Here is a 23,748-nt window from a genome sequence, read left to right on the forward strand (position 1 = left end):
AATTTTTAGTAATTTGTTTTTTATTTGTTATTTAGTTTTATCTAGATTCAGAAAGTGTTAAATATGTTAAAATTTTTTTCCATTTTCTAAGTTTTTGATTTTTTTATTTTTAATTCAGTAGTTTTTTAACTTATGTTAGAAAAAGTACGTCTTATGCATAGTGTGATTATTTATAGGCCTGATGGCTTCGCATTGCATGAAATGAAATAAATAAATAATGGGAGCTATTATTACTATGGGAGCCTCATTACTTATAGTAAAATTTTAATAAAATTGTTACTGTATCATTGTTATTTATTTGCAATGTTGATGAATTTCCCCTAGAAAATCGCAACTTTTTTACTTTTCCCCCACCAAAATCCCCATACCCTAAAGATAAATATTTTCCCCTATTGGCTGGTACTATGTTCGTTTTTCACTGTTGAAAACCAATGATGAATTAACAATTTTATTAAATTTTTAACATATGAAATCGGGAAATGTGATATTGAATGAAATTAGCAAGTTTTTTTTTTTTGAAATCTATTATCTAGAAAAAGTAATCGCCGAAAAATATAGCGAAAAGCGAATATAGTACAAGCCTTATCACGAAAAAAATCCCCTGTGTGGGGAAATTTACTCTAATCTGACAACACTAAGATTGATGACAAGATGAAAATTTCAAAATATGGTTTTTAAACCCCGTTTACACTGCTCTTAAATCCGGATGTTATGGCTAACTCATGTGTTTTCCATTTATAAAATCAGCTGACGAGAGCCTTAAATCCGGATTTATGGCTGGTACTATGTTCGTGAGCCATAACATCTTTAAATCCGGATGTTATGGCTCACTCATCTGTTTTCCCTTTATAAAATCAGCCGACGAGAGCCTTAACTTCGGATTTATGGCTGGTACTATGTTCGTGAGCCAAAACATCTCTAAATCTGGATGTTATGGCTCACTCATCTGTTTTCCCTTTATAGAATCAGCTGACGAGAGCCTTAAATATGGATATATGGCTGGCACTATGTTCGCTTTTCGCGACATTTTTTCGTGATTCCTTTTTTAGATAATAGATTTTGAAGCAAAAAAGCTTGCTGATTTCATTTAGTACGAAATTCCTTATTATTTATGAAAAAATCTTCATAAAAGTATGATGTTTTCATTGAGATTTTTGTAGTGTTTCAAAAAAGTAACCGTGAAAATTTTGTGTGTTTCAACTGTGAAAAAAGAATACAGATGCAGCCTTTAATGAGCAGTATGTTGTTGTGCAAATGAGACAACCTTTAAATAATTCAGCCCTGCCGATGAGAAAGATGATTAGTTGAATTTCAGATTCATAATCGATTATTCGATTTTTTTTTATTCGCACAAAATGTCGACTAATCGATAAGTCGAAAATCGACTTTTATGCGGTTGTCATTCTTTTTGCAAAAACCAATCTAATCCTATAATCAATCAGCATTTTGACTTCTGTATATCCAAAAATAAATATGTAAATATTAATATTCGTGATCTTGCAATTCGGGTACCGCTCTTTCTTCTACAACTCATTATGCGGTGGTCATTCTAATTGACATTTGGTAATTTTTTTCGTTTTCTTGCGCTTGGCGGATTTTCGAGGTCCTTGCACAAACGAATTTCTCCCACATCCACTGTTGTTGGTGGGGATATTGTTAAAAAGAAACTTTTCGGAAAACAAACTAAAAAGTCAGTCGTCCACTGTATCGTCTGTTCGAGAGCACATAAGTATTCTTTGGATTCTGCAAAATAGATTTACAGACTTAGTCGTGCTCAGTGGTCTTCATAACAGCAGAAGGGTGTGTGAACACAGGTCTCCCTAATAGCCTGATTGTAGAAAATACCGAAAAATATGACGGAACGTCCGAGGAATTTATTTGCAGGTAAGGTTTTGAGGAGTTTGTAAGTAGACCCTTCTATACATACATTGTTTGTATATTCTAGGAAGGCCACGTGCGCCACCAAATGAATTGAATCTAAATCCACTAGTACAACGTCATCCACCATCATCCCTGTCATCGACATCGTCAGGGTCGGCTTCGTCCACAAGCAGTATGGTCGTTTTGCCAACAGTCAATATGCCAACTGAGAGAACTAGGGAGCGGATACGGCAGCAGGCTTGTGGCAAATTGCAAGTTGGCCCTAACGCCAACGATGTCTACCAATTCACATCGGAGGACTTGGAAGACTTGGGCGAAATAGGGCGGGGAGCATTTGGTGCCGTCAACAAAATGGTTTTCAAAAAGAACGATATGGTTATGGCTGTCAAACGCATTCGCTCAACAGTAGACGAGAAAGAACAGAAACAACTTCTCATGGATCTCGAGGTTGTTATGAAGTCGAACGATTGCAACTTTATTGTTCAATTCTATGGAGCGCTTTTCAAAGAAGGCGACTGTTGGATATGCATGGAGCTCATGGACACCTCCCTGGATAAATTCTACAAATACATCTTCGAACATAAGAATCAAAGGATTCCCGAATCAATATTGGCCAAGATAACAGTGGCCACAGTGCACGCTTTAAATTATCTGAAGGAGAAACTGAAGATAATTCATCGCGACGTAAAGCCCAGTAATATTCTGCTGCACAAACGAGGCGATATTAAATTGTGCGATTTTGGCATTTCGGGTCAGTTAGTCGATTCTATAGCTAAAACGAAAGATGCTGGCTGCAGACCATACATGGCGGTAACTACATTGCATTGCCACGTTAAGATTTTACAGATTGACGCATTTCTTGATTTTCCCCAACTAGCCTGAACGAATTGATCCTGAACGTGCGAAAGGTTACGATGTGAGAAGTGATGTTTGGTCCTTGGGTATTACATTAATGGAAGTGGCTACCGGCACATTTCCATATCGTAAATGGGACTCAGTTTTTGAACAATTGTGCCAAGTACGTAAAACAGTATGCATTGTTGCATATAAATGTATCTATATATGTATACTTTACAGGTTGTTCAAGGAGATCCGCCGCGACTTTATCAAGGCAAAGAATTTTCAACAGAATTTGTAGAATTTGTCAACACATGGTATGTATTCTAAAACCGTTGTTTCCCCAGTCGAATCCGCTTAATTGGACACCTTTTAATTGAAAAAAACTCACTTGAACTAAATGATTTTAAGGGCATTTTAACACATTTCACTCCAGTTCATTGAAATGAAAATGTTTGGCAAAAAAGTCACAATTCAATGGTATCAACTCGGCTTAATTGAAAACATTAATAATAATAATGCCTTGGTCAATGTCACGTTTTAAGTAAATGCACTAGTTTCTCACTAGATACACAGCATCTATTCCTCACTTACTTATTGAAGTTCCGCTATTGGAAACTTTCTTAAATCTAAAAACTCCGGTTAGTTGAAACGTATATCAATTATCAGGACTTCGCATAGTTGAAAACATCCGATAGTTGAAACAAAATTTGAATCGGATTCGACTGCATATGAAAACTTTGATTTTGTCAGTTTTATTTATCTGTCATCATAGTTAAAATAAAACCTTAAGTTTGAGCCTTTTCTATTTATCGAATAATAGACGCTTTTCTTATAAAATCAGATTTACATTTCTTCTCCAATACCAAAGAAATCTTCAAATGCAAATTTTTTCTAATGGTATTTGTTTTTGGTAGCTAAAAAATAACACATTTTCTCCTTTAAAAATAAGCCGACTGTAATAAAAGCTCACCTATAGGAGCATGACGTGTATCGCTAAACAAATATGTGGGTGGGTATAACAACAATAAGAGAACAAAAAATTATTTTCGTTTTAATATCTTAATATCTGGGCAGTTAAACAGGTGACGTGCGTCGTGTGGTCCCTGATCATAATCGGGACATACATCCTGCACATCGGCATCAATTCTTGCTTTATAGGGTTTGAGGCGGCTGCATCTGCCGGATCGTAATTGAGCCAGAACTGCTATGGTTTGCTGGGGGAGCTCAATTTCTTCAGGTGCAATGGGAGGTGGTTGTTCTCCAAGGACCACATTCACCGATAGCTATTCACCGCATCTGCTACCGTGTCTGCATGAATGTTGTTTAGATCCGCTTGGTATGAATGCTCTCTCTTGTGGCGTCAAACCTCATGCTCCAGATTGTGTAGATCTACCTAAAGGCTTCTGGGCGGTGGATACCTATCCAAAAGACGATGATTTGGAAGGTCTCTGCGATTACATCCTAGAAGGCGTTGGTTAGACAGCATGTATTTCATTTAATGGTCGGAATTGTTTCTCCATCGCCTATAACATTCAGATCATTATTCCCCTCACGCATATCTGTAATGAACAATGTGGGTGAAGATTTGGTGGCAGATATCTCTCTCGCAGCGAAATAAACGGCAAGTTCGTTGAGGTAGACAATTAACCTATCGCAAATGTCATCAATGCGTGGGAAGCCTGATGCCATGGTTGTACAATCAATCGTCCGCATATCATATGATCTTCATGCCGTCTCAAAGGGGTGGAATGGAGAATATGTAGATGTTATACAGTGCAGGAGATGTCATTCCGCTTTGGGGAACTCGTCTCGATTTTCTAATCCTAAATTCCACAAATGACTGGCGACCACATAGATAATTCGCGACCCAGCATCTCAGCCTGGAGGGCGATGTCCTCAAATAGTTTGGCATGGCTGACCATGTCGAATGCCTTCGATAGATCCAGTGTGACGAGGACCGTCCTGGCCTGGGCTGATTGGAGCCACTGCAAATGTGTGCGGTGATGGCATGCAAAGGAGTTGTGTTGCTATGCAGTATTCGAAAGCCATGTTGATATGCTCGGGAAATGAAAATTCTCTGACGAGGCTCAGGAGTAGTAGTTCTTCAACCGTCTTGGCTACTGGTGAGAGAAGGGAGGTTGGTCTGTACGACTCCCCCTTTCTCGGGTCCTTCCAGTCTTCAGCAACGGGATCACTCTGCCCATCTTAAAGACATCGGGTACTATAATAGTGTTCAAAGACAGGATGAGGTCATTTGTAAGGTACTCGACTCCAGGAAGAGCCAGATTCTTCAGCATTAGTGTAGAGATTCCATCAGAGTCCAACGCTCTACGTGACGTACATCGTTTAGTAGTTGGTTCATATCATGCCCGGTGGTTTGTTTGTCTGCGAATTTGTTTTGGGTTTCACATAAAAATTATTCCTGGCTCTTTCCATTAAAATTGTTAAAAATGCACTTTAGAGCACTTCAGTTTTGTCTATTTTCGTTATTTTCTTCGGTCTTAACATATTTTTGGGACTCCATACAGGGTATTTTACACCTTCTGACGGTTAATGGGTCGATTATGGATAGGAACCAACGTTCAGTTGGGTGGTTGTCTGACAACGCAACTAAAATAAAAATTTGTATTATGTATGACAACTTTTCTCAATTGATGTCGGTAATAGTCTTTTGTTCGCCCGCAGCAAGAAAATGTGTAAATAAATAATTAAATTCATTATAAAAATGCTAGAAATTGTGAAATACCGTGAATAAATACCTTATTTTTAATTTAAAGCACTGTTGAACTATATTTTTGTTTTTTTTTTCTTTATTTGCCGGCCAGTTTTATTTTTTCCTTGTTTTAAAATATCTCCACACTCAACTATTCTTCAGAAGTACGCACCAATGTTGTTTGTATAAACACAATTTGAACACAAAAAAATTAATTTCCCTTTAATTTCAGTGCTTATTTACTAATCAAAATAACAGAGCAACTACAAAAAATTGGTTGCCGAAAAATCCTATTTTTAGCAACTGACGGTGGCAAATTCAGTTGAAAGTTGCCATTCGTAATGCTAATTTGTCAACTGACAAAGCAAAGGTTGCCATCCATAATCGACCCATAAATTTAACATGCTTTAATTCAAATAATAGCATAGCCAAAAACTCTGTCATGAACGAGATTTTTCAAGGTGCTCCACATACTCACGGCAAGTGAGGACAGTGTAGAGCACACGTGTGAGTTCGAAACGAGACTCTTTAAGTTTATTTCTTCTCCCAGTTACATACGTCAGGTCGCCTTACATGTCCATTAGAGTTTTTTTTTGTAGACGGGCGGTCCGCAGAAACCTGGAACAAAGTTTAATATTACGTTTATACTCTAATTCCGAATACACTTCATTTGATACCCATATTGCTCCCAACGGTAAATATATCCATGAAGATATGCGCTCTAAATTTGTGCCTTATTGAAGTATGTTCTTGAGGTTTGCAAAGGGGTCATTTCGGTGCAGATTTTGATATTGCTGCCATATAAAGTGGTCTTTCGATTTGACTGCTGATGCCGCTAGATACCACATTTTCTTCCGATTTGGCTGAAATTTTCCACTTCGAGTTTAACCTATTTTGGCGCAAATTCAATACGCAATGAACACATATGCCATTCAACAAAGTTTATTTGTGAACATTTTGAACAGATTTCATGCTGGTTGGTACCTAAGATTCGGCCGAACTTAGCACCATTTTACATGTTTTTGAGTTGCATGGACTCTTCAGAGTCCCCATTATATGATTAGACTCTTTGTTGGCTTATTAATTGATACTGATTGAAGTAGACACCCGCTTGGGGACTTGTTAGATCGCATATTCGTTTATTTGCGAAAATGTTGCGAAAAGTCGACGTTCAGATTCGTGTTTTTGAATTATTCTAATTCGAGGCATGAACAGCAGCAGATATTGGGTGAACCTTGACAAAATTGTTTCGGCTGAAGCACTTTAGCACACATAAAACCAGCACATGTTTATTGCATTCATAGTATCGAGGATTTCCAGATGTCAAAAATAGAAATGAATGCCTAACACTTTTGTTCTCTTTTTTAGCCTAATTAAAAACGAAAGTGAACGACCTAAATACGACCGACTGCTGCAGATGCCTTTTATACTTCGCGGTGAACGCAGCAATACTGACGTTGCAGCCTATGTCACGGACATCTTAGAAGCCATGGAAAACGATGGCATAACGCAGTTCACCACAAATCAGCCGGCTGAAAGTTAATGGACATCAATTTTGCATACAACCACCCATCAAGAGACCCCCCATTCAAGAGTAAGCATAACACACTAAGAAAAGGCTCCCCCTCTCTTAGGAAAAGAAATCAAACACTACACATAACCAAACACACACACACACACACACACTGTTGTCTACTTGATAGAAAGTAAGATTTATGTTGTTAGAACGCATTGAAAATTTCGTAGTGTAGTTCATTAATTGAAAGCAAACAAACAAAAAAGAAAAACTGAATTATGAAAACCAGAAAAAAAAAACGAAATGTAAAATGATAAACCTTGCTGGAAGGCTTAAATTAGAAAATAGACTTTTAAAAGGTCACAAATAACAAAAGCTTAACGTTTAAAATTATTTGCCTTGTATTTTTTAAAATAACAAAAGAGAAAAGTTGTGTAAAAATGTCATACAAATAATAAAATGATTTAAGTTGCAACTCCAACTCCTCCTCCTCCTGCTCCTCTTCGATGAATAGCAATAGTATCGATGACAGTACCAGTAAGCCAAGACACCAAATTTACACTGACGATGATGGATAATTAGAGAAGAAAAACTAACAAACTGGGGAGGGACGATCGGAGGGTCTTGTCCATCCCAGAAAAACCACAAAAATATACCTACATAGAAATAAATAAATTTATAAATGCTTTTTTATATATAACATACATACATACATACATACATAGGAACACCTAATTCACTGATGCATTTCATCCGAGACTGCAAGTGCGCCGAAGGCCCGTTTGCGGTACGTCTCTGAGTGTGTGCGTGAAGAAACTTTTAATTGAATGTACTAAAGGCTTTAACTCAGGTTGTCGATAAAAGAAATTGTTCACTGATGCCAATGCTAATGCCAATGCCAATACAGATCGGATGACACTTACAATGTAAAGCTGCGCAAGCTTCTCTTTCCGAATGAAATGCTTTGGCCCTTTACAGCAAATAATTATCGCAGAAAAAAATTAAAAAAATAAAACAAATAAAACAAATACAAAATAACAGCAATCACCCGCATGCGTCCATTTTGTTTTTTCACTTTTTGATATATATGATAATATAATACAAAAAAAGAAGACGAAAAAACCACAATTTGCCATTGATGATGTAAAAGCTGCTTTTATATTCACAACAACAAAAACCACACGTAACTAATTGAAAGTATTTGTTAACAATATATTCATAAACAAAGACACATTCTGTAGCAATTGTAGCAACGTAGAAAAATAGTCGTAAGCAGATCAGCTAGTTATAATTAATAAACAAATCAAGAAAAAATCACAAAAATAAAAAAAAAACAAAACAAAACGAGAGAGAAGAGGTTACTTTACGTTTTTTTACAAGTAGCAACCAAACACAAAGTCTATTAAAATAAACAGCATGCCACCCGACCCCGTATTTTGCTTGACAATAAGAGCTTGAATTGATTGCCGTCGCCGCCGCCGCTGCTGCTATGCTGCCTCAATTTGAAAAATGTGGAACAAAAAATTCTGCCATTGTAGATCTTCGGTCAATCCGCCCGTTTGGCTTCCAACATTAACCTGAACCCTAGCTCTGTATTGTTCTCTGTCTGTCTCTCACTCAGCGTAATAAACCTCTTTTTTATAAACTAACTAGAATTTTAGCACGTAAGTCACCAACTGTTCGTCCACAACATTCTCAACTACAAGATGTAATGCAATGCGGTCTATATCAATCAAATCTACATCCACATACGCTCTTCTATACTAGACTGTACTAAAAACATTGAAGATCATGCTTCAGACTTCTCGTGTATGAAAACACATCTTTGATTGGCATGCTGAACTCTGGTCATGGCAAAATGAAAGTCAAAGATGTTTCCAATCGTTAGCGTTGAATAAACGGCAAATGGAATTGGAGATGTGCTACAAGTCTCCTGAATAACAGTTTTTACTTCCAAATGATTAGTACTCTCCTCTCAAAATCCTGGCATTTGATTTCCATGTTGTCATTATCGACCTACATATCCGAAATGATGATCTTGTCATATTCTACTTCCAAACACATTTATCTTGAAAAGTCCTTATTCTTATGTTGGGTCTATAGGTCCGTTTTGGGGGTGAGGCGGTGTAAAACTCTTAGCGACAACTTTGGTTTTCTGACTTATTTTCTTCTCCCAAATACCTTTCATTATAGGCTCATATTTCCACGGTTGGTAAACATTTTCATTTTTGAGGGTATTGATCAGAAGGAATGTCTCCAGACGACTCTTGACCTGGAAAGGTGATATCCGGAAAGCTTTTATTTGAATCCCATATTCCCAAAAACGGGGGCTGATTTATAAGTTTCTGGCCTAGGCAACACTAAGTGATGCCAGTTCCAATCTGACATTTCCAATGGATAGTTTAACATTTTCTAGCATAATCGTACTCAGAACGTTTTGACGTACGACCATCGTTAGTGTTGTTAACAGTGACCTGAAAACATGAATTTGACAAAAAAATTTCGTGCGACCATTTTTCACAATTTTCGACGTGGTTTATAACGATAAGAGGGCATTGATGAACTTCAATCTTTGTATGGCAATGAAGAACCATCCTATAGTACTAACCATACCAGTGCTAACAACTGGTTTAATGTTGTTAGTACTGTCGTCGTCGACGCTCGCTCAAAGTCGAATTCCGTCCAAAAATGGCCATTGTACCGGAGAAAATTGATGCCGTGCGTGAACTTGCCATGCAATATCGTCATGTGACATACTAATAGATAGAGGCATCCAGCATTGATTCGATATTGCATCAACAACTTGCCTTAAAAAAGGATAATTCTCTTTGAATTCCGCACAATTTGACAATCGCGCAAAAAAGGCTCTTGTACATTAGTGCGAAGAAATGTTAAAAAAAAAATGATCGCGGATTTTCAAAATACATTTTTGAGATCGCCACAGGCGGCGAAACGTGGATATATGCGTATGAGCCCGAAACAAAACAACAATCGATCGGCCTATTTCTTCAGCAAAACTGCTCATGTGACTACTGTTTCGCTTGAGCAACATAGGAAGGTCAATTCTGAGTAGCACATCACGTCATGACAATGCCAGCTCTCACACATCGGCTCAAACCAGTTCAAACTTTTTGACCGACCAAAACGTCGAATTGATGTGTCATACGCCATATAAAAACTGTTTTTAATGACAAAAATGTGCATAAATATGATTAAGCTAGAAATTTATATAGCAGCTCTCGTATGTCCGTTTTGGGGATGCGACGGCGACATTTCGCCACGAGTGTGAATGTCAAGCTCATGCTTTACTCCAGACAATTGGCCTTGAAAGTAGACTCAAGTTTCATGCTATATTCTCAAATACCTTTTATTTGAGCCTCTGACTCAATGCAATCAATGAGCAGTCAGATTCTCTCATGTTCTGGGCATGAAGATACAATGTGATGACCGTTCCAAGCGTTTGGGCTTTCTGAAGCGGTGGAAGAATTACTACACTAACCTTCTTAATATCTATACTACCTACAGCAGGCCGGAGATGCATAGCCCATAATTCACATATATCGGCTGGAGCAACCAAATCCTCCTCGGAACCTCTGGGCCATATTAAGGGAAGAGCGCTGGTTTTGACTGCTGGTGACTTTTGGGTATCCAACTCTATTGTTTCCTTTAAGCATCGCCGTAATGTGGTTTGTGTGACGCTGTTCTATTGATTCTTCAATGGTGTGTGCTCCACAGATATTAACCTTCTTATTCCTGATGTAAAGATGTTCGTCAGAAATATCAGTCTTTCTAGGAACTCACACCCGCTTGTTATGGATTAGTCAGCTGAGAGAACCATTTACTACATAGAGAATTCCTTTTTTGACCGAACTGCTCGTATATGGAATCGGCTTTGTGCCAACCTGACCACAACATTCAGAAATTTAAATGGCAATAAACGCTACTCTGTCTTTGCCCCTTTCAATTCCTAAATTTCCACTTGCCAACGCAATGCACTGCATACCTAAAGTGTGTTCGTTTACTCAAAAATTTGTGTAAGTTTGCAAAAATTTTTACTGGAAGTCTTTATATACCAACGGAAAATTTTGATTGTTTTATAATTGGGAGCTTGCAAATTTCTACTGTAGTTTTTTTTCCATGTCCTATGGAAACCAGTTGTTTAATTCAAATAAATAGCAAAATAGAAAGAATGCTACTCAAACTCTCCTCCAAATTTTTACTGGAAGAGTACGTAGTTAAGCTAAAAAAAAAACATGGTCATGGTCAGTAAATATGTCATATTTGGGGGGTGAGGTGTATTCCCAGCGACTTTCCCGAAAGTGGGTATTGATTTCGTGCTTTACTACCACATAGCTTCGATTTGAGCCTAATATTGCCATGGTCGGTAAATATGTTCGATTTGATATGGGAGTGGGGCGCACGCCAAACACTTGGACCCACAGTTATATATCAGATTCGTTTTCTGCCCTCAAATACTGTTCATTTGAGATCTTTTTGGGATACCAAATTTTGGTTTTTGGGTTTAGGTTATAGGAGTGCAAACAAAAATTCACATGAATCGTCTCAGCCTCCTCGAGATTTGACGTTTTTAAAAATTAGGGTAAGGGGAAGAGTCATGTGCCCTAGTTTTACCACAGTAAAATGTAAAATGCAACAGTTTTAAAGTGCCACAGATCCATCCTTGATCAACCTCATGCAAATTGGGAAGTATGATTCGTATTCTGCTATCAAAATCCCTCAATTTGTCCCCATCACCCTATATGTCCTTTAGAGGTTTTTTGCGGCCCCCCCAAGTACTTGTCCCCAATTTCGGTTATCATATTCGTACATGATATCTGGTGAATCTGCATGAGCGTTTGGGGATATTTGGATGACTTCAGACACTTTGTCTCTAATATTCGTATTCTACTTTCAAATACCTTTTATTTAAGTTCCATGTTGTGCCGTTCGATCTACACGTCAGTTTTTGGGATTTGTTTTCTGAGTCGGGTGGTTACCCAGACACTGCGTAGAATTAATACCAGATTTGTAATTAACTTGCATTAACTATTATTTGAGTCCTCCCATATATTCCTTTGGGGGTTATTTGGCGGCCCCCACATTTGCCCTCCTATTCTTCTTCTTTTATTTGCCCATCCGTTATTCGTAAATGAGCGATCCGCAATAGTTATTAAAATTTTGCAATTTGCATGGTTTCACGGTTCTTTCGACTTTTCGTCTCTTTTGTGGTGGGCCACAGGTACTTGTGCGCCTTTTCGGTTATCATATTCGTACATGACTCCCAAAGTCCTCTTATTTTTGTCCTACATTGTCCCGGTGGGTCTGCATGAGCTTTGAATATTTTTTTGATCCATGACTCGTCTCTGTGTCCGTTCCCTGGGCTTTTTAGGCGGTGGGCGGGGCGGACCACCGGAGACTTGGCCCACTTTTGATTTTAGGCCGTGTTTTTGGGGTTTGATATGGGGGACAGCGTTCCATTTCGAGATTTTTCAATTGAATTATCTAACAGAACTTTGTCGCTGAAGTGTGGAAGTTTGATAATGTTTTTCGTGCAGTCTAGAATGTAAGGTTATGATGATGTAGGCTGATATGTTAAGGACTAACATTTTACTGCAAACCAAAACTCGGCATAGGTTTTTTTAATACAAATGAAACAACTTAATATACACGCATACAAGACATTTTTAATTAAATAAAACAATAAAAGTGTTGAAATGGTTGAAGACACGTAAAAACATACCTAATAAGATCTTTTGTTTTTTCTGGGTCACGGAGGCAAATAGGTTTTAATATACTTCAATTGTTTAACCTGATTTATGTAGGTGGGTGGTTATGTTGGTGTAGGATCGGTCTTATTTTCATGGAAAGATAAAATGCGTAGGTGGAAATCAGCCTTGCACTTGTATTCAGGGAGTCTTACAAACTAGGTTTACGGGCGCATCTTGCTTATTAAAACTTAAAAGCAATGGCTAATCAATAAATTTAACCAATTCCATGGCAGCCGGTTGTACGTACCGGATTGACTCAGTGTACAGCACACTGCTACAACAAAAACAACTAGCTTGCTTGCCTATAAGAGCTTGATGAGGATCGCCAACTACACATTCAAATGTTGCTACAACAACATCAATAAATTGAACAACCATCCTGGGATGATTCATGTCTTGTAAGATCATTCCAGTCATAAAGGGACACCGAAATTTGGTCGATTTCATTTCAGGGGCCTAATCACAACATTCGATTTGGAGATTTTTCAATCAAATTGTACATTTTTTGAATCCCGAGAGTCGATATTGATTCTGTTGCCTCTCTCTGTTGTCATCGAGGAGGATTTCTTTTCATTGTTTATGGATTTATTTGCACACAAAAGAATGCAAAAACGTAAATTTTTAGTTGTGTTCTTCTCCTGTTTTGTCTATTTGTTATAAAGAATGATTTATTAACAATTTTCACCAAATTTAATATGAATTAAATCACAACAATCAATTCTGGTCAACTTAATGAAAAGGCGCAAAAAACCATTAGAAATTTAGTACGGACTAAGGTGACAAAAAGAAGTTTGTCAGTTTTATTACTTACTTCGTGGTCTCGGAAGAAAAATACATTTTCAAAACCAACTACATGTATATATCGAAGCGGTGCAAGAAATTTATCGGTTCGGCTATGAAATCGTTAATTCTGTCTTTGAGCTTTGTTTTTGAGCGTCGCGTTGCAACTCTGCATACAAATCCCACAAAATCAACGCGGAAAAGTGATTCTGTACTGCCACACGTGAAGATGAGATGTTTTCATAGAGAGTGTGCCAATTAAAGCTGGCAAACTATATCGATAATTGCAACATACAATATTTTCGATAGTTTTAATAATAAATATCGATACTATCGTTAATTTTCCACCACCTATATTTCAAACGAAAATGAGAAATACAAATTAGGAGATCGATTTATGTAGAAGCAAAATATCACTGCACATACCAAATAAAACCAAGGTTAATAAATTCAGTTGGAAGTCATGAGAGAAATCATTGTACAAAATGTTAGCCTAATCGAATGAAAATTGCGCCCTCTATAGGCGCATTAATCTTTGGATTTATGATTTTATTGTACCAAGATTTTATTAACATGTAAAAGCCGAATGATTACTGATACCGACGCCGTCCAAAAATAATTCACACAGAGGTTGCAAATGTCTCAAATAACAACATTTCGTTTTGCCAATTTATTTTAACAATAAACAAATGAGGCCACCATAGCGCAGAGGTAAGCATGTCCACCTATGACGCTGAACGCATGGGTTCGAATCCTCGCGAGACCATCAGAAAAACGGTTGTTTTCCCCTCCCAATGCTGGCAACATTTGTGAGGTACTATGCCATGTAAAACTTCTCTCCAAAGAGGTGTCGCACCGAGGCTCGCCGTTCGGACTCGGTCATAAAAAGGGGACCCCTTATCATTGAGCTTTAACTTGAATCGGAGTGCACTCATTGATATGTGAGAAGTTTGCCCCTGTTCCTTAGTGGAATGTTCATGGGCAAAATTTCCAATTTGCAAATCTTAAACAAATAAATATGTGCGGCTAGTAATCGCCGCTCGCAAATTGAATTAGATTCACAACTAGCAACATGGAACTTTGCTTCATAAACGTCAAAATTAGTTTTGCTTCTGTCAAAAATTTTACTAGCCCTGGGCTACTCAAAAATTATTCAACACACTAAACGTCATGTTTTTACAAAGAGCGTGCGTCGAATGATAGCAATCTCCTATGGTGAGAGGTTAAAATGACGTAGGGGGTTGCTTTTCTACACTGCTGAAAAAAAAATTAAATTCAATCAAAAGTAAACAAGATGTGCGCGTCACATAACAGTATAGGAAAAAGCAAGAAAATGAAAAATCCGACATAGGTTTCTATCGCAGCTATATCAAAACATGGACCGATATGGCCCATTTATAATCCCAACTGACTTATGCTTAAAGGAAGTATTGGTGCAAAATTTCAAGCGCCTGGCTTTTTTCCTCCGCAATATAGGGGTGCTTTCGACAGACGGACGGACATAACTAAATCGACTTAGAATGTCAAAAATATCAAAATATACATATATACTTTGTTGGGTCTCTGGTCAATATTTCGTTGTGTTACAAACGGAATGAGGAAATTAGTATACCCACATCCTATGGTTGACGCTAAAAACCGATTAGTATACCCACCATTACTGAAATTTTGCATGTAGTGTTCCGTTACGACTAAACCGAACTCTCGCTTTGACTTCTTAAGCCCCTGGGGGCCGGAATTGTGTCCGATTGAGCTGAAATTTTGCACGTTGTGTTCTGTTACGATTTCCAACAATCCTGCTGAGTTTGGTTCTAATCGGCCTATAACCTGATATAGCCAAATTCACATATGTATATTTTACCGCGTTATGAAAGTAAAAGCGTAGTGGAACGGGCTGTGACACACATGACATAATTATTCACGAATATCCTTCTATGCACCACTGTGGCACCAGATAGGCAGATAAATGTGGAAATTTGTTGGATTTAAATATAGTCTAAATGATGGCAATGTGAGTGGAACCTGCAGCGAGCATCGCTAACAATAATATCTGCGCTATATATTGGAAAATTGAATAGAGTGCTAAAAGTTGATCATAAGCTATTCACCATTGTTTTGTCCATAAATAAAAGTATTAGGAAGACTTTCTTTAGAATTAGGCGAACGAGCCAGTTTCAGCCTGTATATACCTATATAAAGGACGAAATTCGGGTAGATAGCAAATGAAAAAATATTATGCTTCTCATTAAGTACAAAAAAAATTTAATTTAATGAATATCTTATGGGACTGCAAAGAGACGGCTTACAATAAAATCAAACATCGCAGTTGTCGCGAACATTTAAATGAATTAACCGAATACATGAAAATAGCTCTAAGACGGATATGAAGGTGATTTTTGGATTTTATAAATGGTTGTTACTAGGTTAAGCATTTAATCGCCGTTGCTTATTGGAAGTACTTCACATCATTGCTAGACCTCTCTGGGCTCCAAGGTGCAAAGTGGATAGTCGCCCAGCTTAAGTGATATGGTCCCCTTTATCTTCAGATCTTTCATTTGTGTTTTTGTTAGCACTCGGTAATTGCGGAATATTTTCGCCAACATGACCTTCATGAGCGTCAAGGCATATCGATAGCCAATACACATCCGTAGGCCTTTCGTGAATGGGACAAATGCAAAGGGATGTGGTTTGCATGCTGGTCCAAAGTGTTCATCAGGATCAAAGTAGTGAGCTCGTTTGCCCCAGATCTGTTCACTTCGTTGCATATTGAAAATGTCCAGGATGATTTGTGTCCCCCGCGGAATAAGAGTTGTTTTGCCAGTGACATAGTGGCGTAAGTGGAAATCTGATGAAGCGCTGCGAACTACAGCTGGTACTGGGGCAAAAAGTCGCATGGCCTCATTTATTGCCATTTCGGTGTAGACCAAACGATCGAGTTGATCTATGGTAATGTCTTGCGAACCGCCTGTTGGCAGCACATTGACCAACTCCATGTACAATTTTTCTTGGCACTGTGGGTGCATTGCGAGAGCCAAACATGTGAAATACATAGCCGTGGACGTTGTTTCAAAAGTCTGTGTTAGGCAAAGAAGTTTATTTACAGTTTAGGTGGAAGAAAAATTGACATCCAGTATACTCACAGCAGCCACTGTAACATTGGCCTCAGCTAAAACATCAGCCACCGACAGCTGACCTGATTCGATCAGTGCATGAACTTGCTCCACAAAAATATGGGGCTTTGATTTGCCAATGACTTCCACATCATCCTCATCGCAATTCCTTGCTATATTTTTAAAACTTTCAACATTAGCAGAAGTATCCTTGGGGATTGTGGTGCCATTGTCAAGTTGCAAAAGCTGGTAACCATAGAATAAGATCGTGAGATGCCATTTTACAGAGAAAAATGTGACTTACATCCCTGACGAATTTACTTAGAATTTCCATGGATCTCTTCTCGCGTTTGAAGAGGCTGGAACATTGATATATGACATCCGGATGAAGCCAGGGAGAAAGCATCCTGGTAATGCAGATTTCCGTAAGGCTGCAATAAATCAAAAGGTGAGTATTCAAGATTATTGTAACGGTTTATTTACCCTATACTAACCAATTTGAAAACTAACATGTAAAAATGAACATAATTTTTAAAATCTTTGGGGGAGAAAAACTATTTTGGATGTGGGTACTCCACCACCAGAGGTCTTTCTACGCATGTGCCCAACACCACTACTGTGTTATAGTGTTTTATAACTTAGTGAATTTGTTTGTAACGTCCACAAGGAAGGGTGCTAGACCCTTTTGTAAGTAAATTCATCGTTCGACTAAGAATTACTTTTTGCTTTACAAACTATCTTTGTTCAAATATGTGTGGGCAATCTATGGTCAGTTTTGTCTTTATTTACTTGTTGAGATTCCATTGCAGGATATTGTCCGGTATTTATTTATTTGTATTTACTTGTTTTTGATTATTGTTTTACTTTGTTATTTAAGTTGTTCAAGTTTCTTCAGTTACTCTTTACCTGTTATATGAGTCGAATATGACCGTGGAGTTGTCGTTTTGAAAATTCATCTTTTTACCCATTGTTGTCTCTGCGCTCATAGGAAGAGACGGTGGAGTAATGGGATAGAACCGTGCGAGAAGGAGGCAAGAAAAAAGAAAAATAGAACAATCTTTTAATCCAACTAAGAAAATAGACAGATATAATTATAAGTAACAAGTAAAAGCGTGCTAAGTACGGCCGGGCCGAATCTTATATACCCTCCACCATGAATCGCAATTGTCGGGTTTTTTCCCGGTATCTCTTTTTAGAAAAACAAAGGGTAAAAGAAAAGAATTGCTATAATATTGGAGCTATGTCAAGTTCTGGTCCGGTCTGAACTGGATGTTGGAGACCATAGTAGAAGCCATTGTGTAAAATTTCAGCCAATTCGAGTAAGAATTGTGCCCTTTAGAGTCTCAAGAAGGAGCTATATCAGGCTATTGACTGTTTCGGACCATATTTGACACGCATGTTGAATGTCATGGAAGAAGCCGTTGTACTAAATTTCTGCCAAATCGGATAATAATTACGCCATCTGGAGGCTCAAGAAGTCAAGATCTCAGATCGGTTTAAATGGCAGCTGTATCAGGATATGGACCGATTTGAAACATTTTCGGCACAGTTGTTGGAAGTCATAATAAAACACCTCATGCAAAATTTCGGCCAAATCGGATAAAAATTGTGCCCTCTAGTGGCTCAAGAAATCAAGACCCGAGATCGGTTTATATGGCAGCTATACCAAAACATGGACCGATATAGCCCATTTACAATCCCAACCGACCTACACTAATATGAAGTATTTGAAAGTTAGCGTACTTTCGACAGACAGACGGACGGACGGACGGACGGACAGACGGATGGACATGGCAAAATCGACTTAAAATGTCATGACGAACAAGAATATATATACTTTATGGGGTCTTAGTCAAATATTTCGAGCAGTTACAAACAGAATGACGAAATCAGTATACCCCCATCCTATGGTGGAGGGTATAAAAATGCACCCAACGGTCCATATACCGGGTACCCACCACCATGGATTCATTTAAAATGTACGCAAACAAATAAGTTCAGTTTGTGTGGGATCAGTTAAAATCGCCGATATAATGAGTCGTTCGGGAGTTTAATACGACACATTTAAAGGATGACACACCTAATAGGAACGTATTTGATATGTGTATTAAAAGTGCACTTTACGCACTAAGTATCAGCGAAATCGGAAAAACTGGGATTTGTTTAGAATCGGGGCCATATCTATTTGGTGTGTTTGTTGGAGAGTATTAGTGTTCATTGCAAACAAAATTCACCCAAATGAACGATAATAGGGAATTGATTTTGCAGCGTATTGACGCTGGCCATTTAAAAGCATAAACGCACTTCACATATGAAATTTCAGCCAAATTGGATGATGTATTTATAAGCCTTATCAGAATAGATGTGACGCTTTTGAAATCCTTGACGACGTATTGTACATTAATAAGAATATCTGTTCAATATAGGAGACGGACGGACACAGAGCTGGATCGACTCAGAATGTCAAGAAGTAAAATCGTAGGGTCGTTCTGTATTGGAGTTGTATCAAGAAAATTCCCATATATAGCAAATCTTTGAATTTTAATCCTGGTGGTGGTGCACAAATAGAGCTTTAGTTACGGAATTAGACATGTAAACGCTTACTTACGACACGATATCTCCAGCACGGATTTTTTCAACAGTTTATAAATCTCCAATGACTGATCCTGCATTCCTTTCAGTTTGTTAACAAATGCATTGGCTTCGTCATTAAATATTGGCAGGAAAGTTTGAATACTCTTGCGACCAAAGGCGGGGTTCAAAAGCCTTCGATGTTTATTCCAACGTGGGGCTGTTTGTTTAGAACGTTGAAATTGCTATTATTTTCCCATTTACGATTGAAAGCAATTTGAGAGTTGCGTTAAGTGGACTTACAGCTAGACGTGAAAAGGCCATCTCCTATGGCATTGGCCATGAAACGATACATGTCTCCTTTATTGGTGCATAGAGGGGAATTGAAAATAATCTCCATTGTTTGCGGATCATTAACGTACAGAAAGCAGCTAGGACCCAGCCAAGTTATGAATGGCGCTTGGTAGCTCTTGGCTTCTTCTTCCATGTTCCGCATAAAATCTAAAAAGAACCACGAACTTGCCAGTTATTTAACATTCGTCATTGTCATGACGATAATTCGTACTCACTCTCTGCTTTCAACATTCTATATGCTATACCGAGCAACGGCGGTCCTGGTCCGGGTAGTTCCTTGAATACTTTGAGAAATCTACGTTTTGACCATAGAAAATAGGAACTTGCCACTATTATTGCAACCAGTAAGAAATTTGTGGAAAACGCCATGTCTTTTTGCCGCCCAAAGTCAACTTCTTCCTTCAGTCTGTAAAATGCGACTAAAGACACAACACTCAATATACCACAATTTAATATTTGCTTTCTCATTTGTATGAACCGAAGTAGTGTTGGCCTCTGTCACTTTGTCAAGCATTAGCTGTTAGATATGCAAAGGAAAGTTGGGATGTCAAGAGAATGCAACAGCATTCTCAGCTATAGAAAAGATTTCGTAGCTTAACGCAAAAAGTCATCATTTGTAACCACAAACTTTAAGAAACTTTACTTCACACAGGTTTTAATGTGTTTTTCATTTAGAAATACTCGAAAAAAAAATATTTAAAAAAAGTACAGAAATGTTTTTGGCTTGATTGATTCAATGCGTACGTGAGCACCTGACTGGGGTGACTGGTCCATAAAAGGAGTGTGTAGCTCGTCACGTTCTTCAGCAATTTACACACTCTACTTACCTTCATACAAATGTCAATGACTTAATAAGATTTATTATATCCAGCAGAATGCGGAGGATTCGGGGTATATTGCTTTCGTCACTGTAATGATTTGTACATTTGCGCTACTAGTCCAAATCACGATGGTTCCGAATGAACGTATCCATCTTAATTTAGGCGTAGGTACTTAAACATAAGACCATTGAAGATTGAATATAATTTATATCGCTGGAAAGTGAAATTCATACACGATATGGCCAATTTTTTTTTTGTCTTGAGTTTCGAATAGTTTTAGAACCACATATAAGCCGATCTTGTGAGAATAAATAATTCTCATCCGAATATGATGTTTGCTAATTGGCGTATGGAATTTTATTGCCACCCATGCTGTCTTTATTTGTAAAGAACGCAAGCGTATGTTTTGTTCAAGAATTGTTTCGATACGCACGTCTACAAAACAATTCTTAATTAGACAATTTGTAAGCTTTGGGCTGTGCTGGCTCAATGCTCTTTTGTACTGTTACGTATCGAATAAATTTCTTTCGGTTTAAAACTACGTAGTCAGACAAATAACGACTAACAATAATTTAGTATGAGATGTAGCCTAAACTAGTTTTTAGTTTTAGTTGCCAGGGTAGCCAAATCCGTATGTAGAAACAGCTATAGTGGGCGGAACGAGCAAAGCTAATCGAACTTTTACACAGATACCACTTATTGATATAGGTCGTTGGGGATTAGAAATCCCAATAGAATAGAATAATAATAGCAGTCTCTAGTGGCTCAAGAAATCAAGACGAAGGGCCACTTTATATGGTAGCTTTATTCAATTCTAACCCAATATATTGGGTTGCCCAAAAAGTAATTGCGGATTTTTCATATAGTCGGCGTTGACAAATTTTTCCACAGCTTGTGACTCTGTAATTGCATTCTTTCTTCTGTCAGTTATCAGCTGTTACTTTTAGCTTTCTTTAGAAAAAAAGTATATTTGATTAAAGTTCATTTTAAGTTTTATTAAAAATGCATTTACTTTCTTTTAAAAAATCCGCAATTACTTTTTGGGCAACCCAATATATTGGGTTAGAATTGAATAAAGCTACCATATAAAGTGGCCCTTCGTGTTGATTTCTTGAGCCACTGGAGACTGCTATTATTATTCTATTGGGCTGAAATTTTGCCCTGTTTCGACTTCCAACAATCGTGACCAATATGGTCTGAATCGCTGTATAACTGCCCCATTTGATATCTTGAGCCACTCCGTAACGACTTCCAACAAGTATGGTTTAAATCAGTACATAGTCTGATATAGCTCTCATATAAAGCGATCTGTTTTAGCCCCTGGAAATCGCAATTGCTGTCCGATTTTGCTGAAATTTTGGAAGTAGGGTTTGATTACGACTTTCAATACCCATGGTAAGTTTTGCCTTAGTCGGTCTTAAACCATATAAGCCGATCTCCCGCTTAACCTTCTACGGCCCCTAGAAGCTTTAATTTGTCCCTGGTTTGGTAGAAATTTGGTACGTATACTTCAACTATGCCCTTCAACTAACTTAATTTTATGTAAACTCTCAGAAGGAAGAGAGCTAGACCAATTAATAAGTATACCGATTGACTCACAATCATTTCTGATTGGATTTAGCCATGTTCATTGGTCGTCTATCTAATTTGTGTACAAAGTACAGTCGCAATTTTCATCCGTTCATCTTCAAATTTCGCACAGGCAAAAATACGAATTGGAATAGTAAGCCATTCAAAAAAACATACTGCGATTGAATGATTCAAAATTACTTTTATAGGGTGGTTCTGAGTCCTGAAATTATTTGAGACGTGTGAAAAAGTTAATAATATAGTCCTTGATATACCATAAAACATGCTGCATTAAATGTAATGGTTTGGGGGTGCTTCTCTTACAAAGTGTTAGTCCTATCTTGGATGCAACCCAATACCTTGAAATACTTCAAAATATTATGCTACGACATTCGTAGGTTGAAATGACTTTATCACGTAAGCTGTAACAAGGTAATGACTTGAACTTTTAAGAAAATAAAACGTTGGATACTAATAATAATGTGCTGTAAAGCGTTAGCCAAGTGATGGGGAACCATTAATTTACAAAATACAAAAAAAACAAAATATATGTGAAATAAGTTATTTGTACTTTATGTAAAATTTTAGTTATCACTGCTATTATTTTCACTGCCTTTAATTAATTTTTTCAGTAAAAATATTTTATTGTTCTGCACTGCTATTTTTTGACCGCAGCTGTATTGTATGTATTTCTTAAAATTTTGCATAATATCTTCTTTAATGGTTTCAACAATGTGTTCCGATTTTGGTCCAAATCGTTTCAGATTTAGATATATTGTAGCTCTTATAGATATGTTCGCCCGACTGTGACTAATGCTGCATTAATTTAGCCATTTGTAAACCGGTACTCATGAAATTTGCCAGGAAAGTTTTTCTTATGTCTTTCGCGAGCACTGGAAATCAGTTTAGATTTAGATAAAGCTCTTATATATGTATATGTATGGTACGGTTTTGACTTTTAGGGCCTTTGCAAGCGCATTTATCAACCGATTTTCTTTTTTTTCACAGCGATTGCCTATATAACCTCCTTCCCACCAATATGTACGGATTTTCGAAATTTTTTATTTCAAATTTAAAAAAATTTACGATTTTGCTTCCATACCCTACGCGGTGTAGGGTATCAAAGGGACTTTATTGCGTCCTTACTTGTTCGCTTGTGTATTTGTTGTTTCATATGGATTTTGACTGAAAAGAGGCCCTTACACAGCAATACTTTTTGGTTTAAAGTAGTTTGTGTATAACTAATCCAATTGTTTCTCTCTCACTGTCTAACTTTCGGAGTTAAGTTGACAGATACATTTATTTGACTGTCTGGTCGTCAGTCATATAAAATTACCCTGCAATCATATTGGAAATCTTATTGTTAGGATTCTTTTAAAGATGTTTCAGCAGATGGATCTGGTTTTGACTGCCTGACTACGACCGATCGCCGCGGGGACATGATGGTCATTGGTTATTTAAGGCGCTAATAATTCGCTTTGTCGTATCGATCATCATAGGAACTCAGTATTTACGCAAGAGCCGGTGCCACCCGACCTCTCACTGAGACTCTCCGCTCGATACCGCTTCGGTATTTCGAAAATTTGTGGTCCGATTTACCGAAATTCTAAGAAAAAAACGAATAGTTTTTTTTTTGAATTTTGCAGACAAATGTGTGTTTAAAAACTGAAAATAAATTCTGCCTGATTTTTCTTTATAAAATCCCCAAAATACCACTGTCAAAGATGGTTTTGATATCGGCATTTTTTAAGTAAATATGCAGTGGAGCCTACAAATATTGTTGGGTGCAAAAAATTTTTTGCATGAGTTTAGAGAACATATGGAG

At 37.6% G+C, this 23,748-nt stretch overlaps 2 protein-coding genes across 3 annotated transcripts; one reads left to right on the forward strand and one right to left on the reverse strand.

Moving 5' to 3' along the window:
- Positions 1-1,395: 1,395 nt before the first annotated feature.
- LOC106087966 (dual specificity mitogen-activated protein kinase kinase 4) lies at positions 1,396-12,689 on the forward strand. Its single transcript, XM_013253201.2, has 5 exons — positions 1,396-1,884; positions 1,946-2,691; positions 2,759-2,899; positions 2,959-3,035; positions 6,803-12,689. Exons 1-5 carry the CDS (start codon positions 1,854-1,856, stop codon positions 6,975-6,977), a joined length of 1,170 nt encoding a protein of 389 aa, XP_013108655.1. The 5' UTR covers positions 1,396-1,853; the 3' UTR covers positions 6,978-12,689.
- Positions 12,690-13,234: 545 nt separating this feature from the next.
- Positions 13,235-20,889, reverse strand: LOC106088143 (probable cytochrome P450 313b1). 2 transcript variants are annotated; one of them, XM_013253514.2, is made up of 8 exons: positions 20,361-20,889; positions 19,749-19,952; positions 19,483-19,680; positions 19,217-19,399; positions 17,515-17,584; positions 16,913-17,039; positions 16,639-16,854; positions 13,235-16,572 (listed from the first exon to the last, which is right to left on the reverse strand). In XM_013253514.2, the coding sequence occupies exons 2-8, from the start codon at positions 19,900-19,902 to the stop codon at positions 15,970-15,972; spliced, it is 1,551 nt and encodes a 516-aa protein (XP_013108968.2). In that variant the 5' UTR covers positions 19,903-19,952; positions 20,361-20,889; the 3' UTR covers positions 13,235-15,969. The 2 variants fall into 2 exon arrangements, with proteins under 2 accessions (XP_013108968.2, XP_013108957.2); XM_013253503.2 differs by having other exon boundaries at positions 19,749-20,050.
- Between the last annotated feature and the right edge of the window lie 2,859 nt (positions 20,890-23,748).

This window comes from Stomoxys calcitrans, chromosome 2, assembly GCF_963082655.1.
Source record: "Stomoxys calcitrans chromosome 2, idStoCalc2.1, whole genome shotgun sequence".
Classification (NCBI taxonomy): Eukaryota; Metazoa; Arthropoda; class Insecta; order Diptera; family Muscidae; genus Stomoxys; species Stomoxys calcitrans.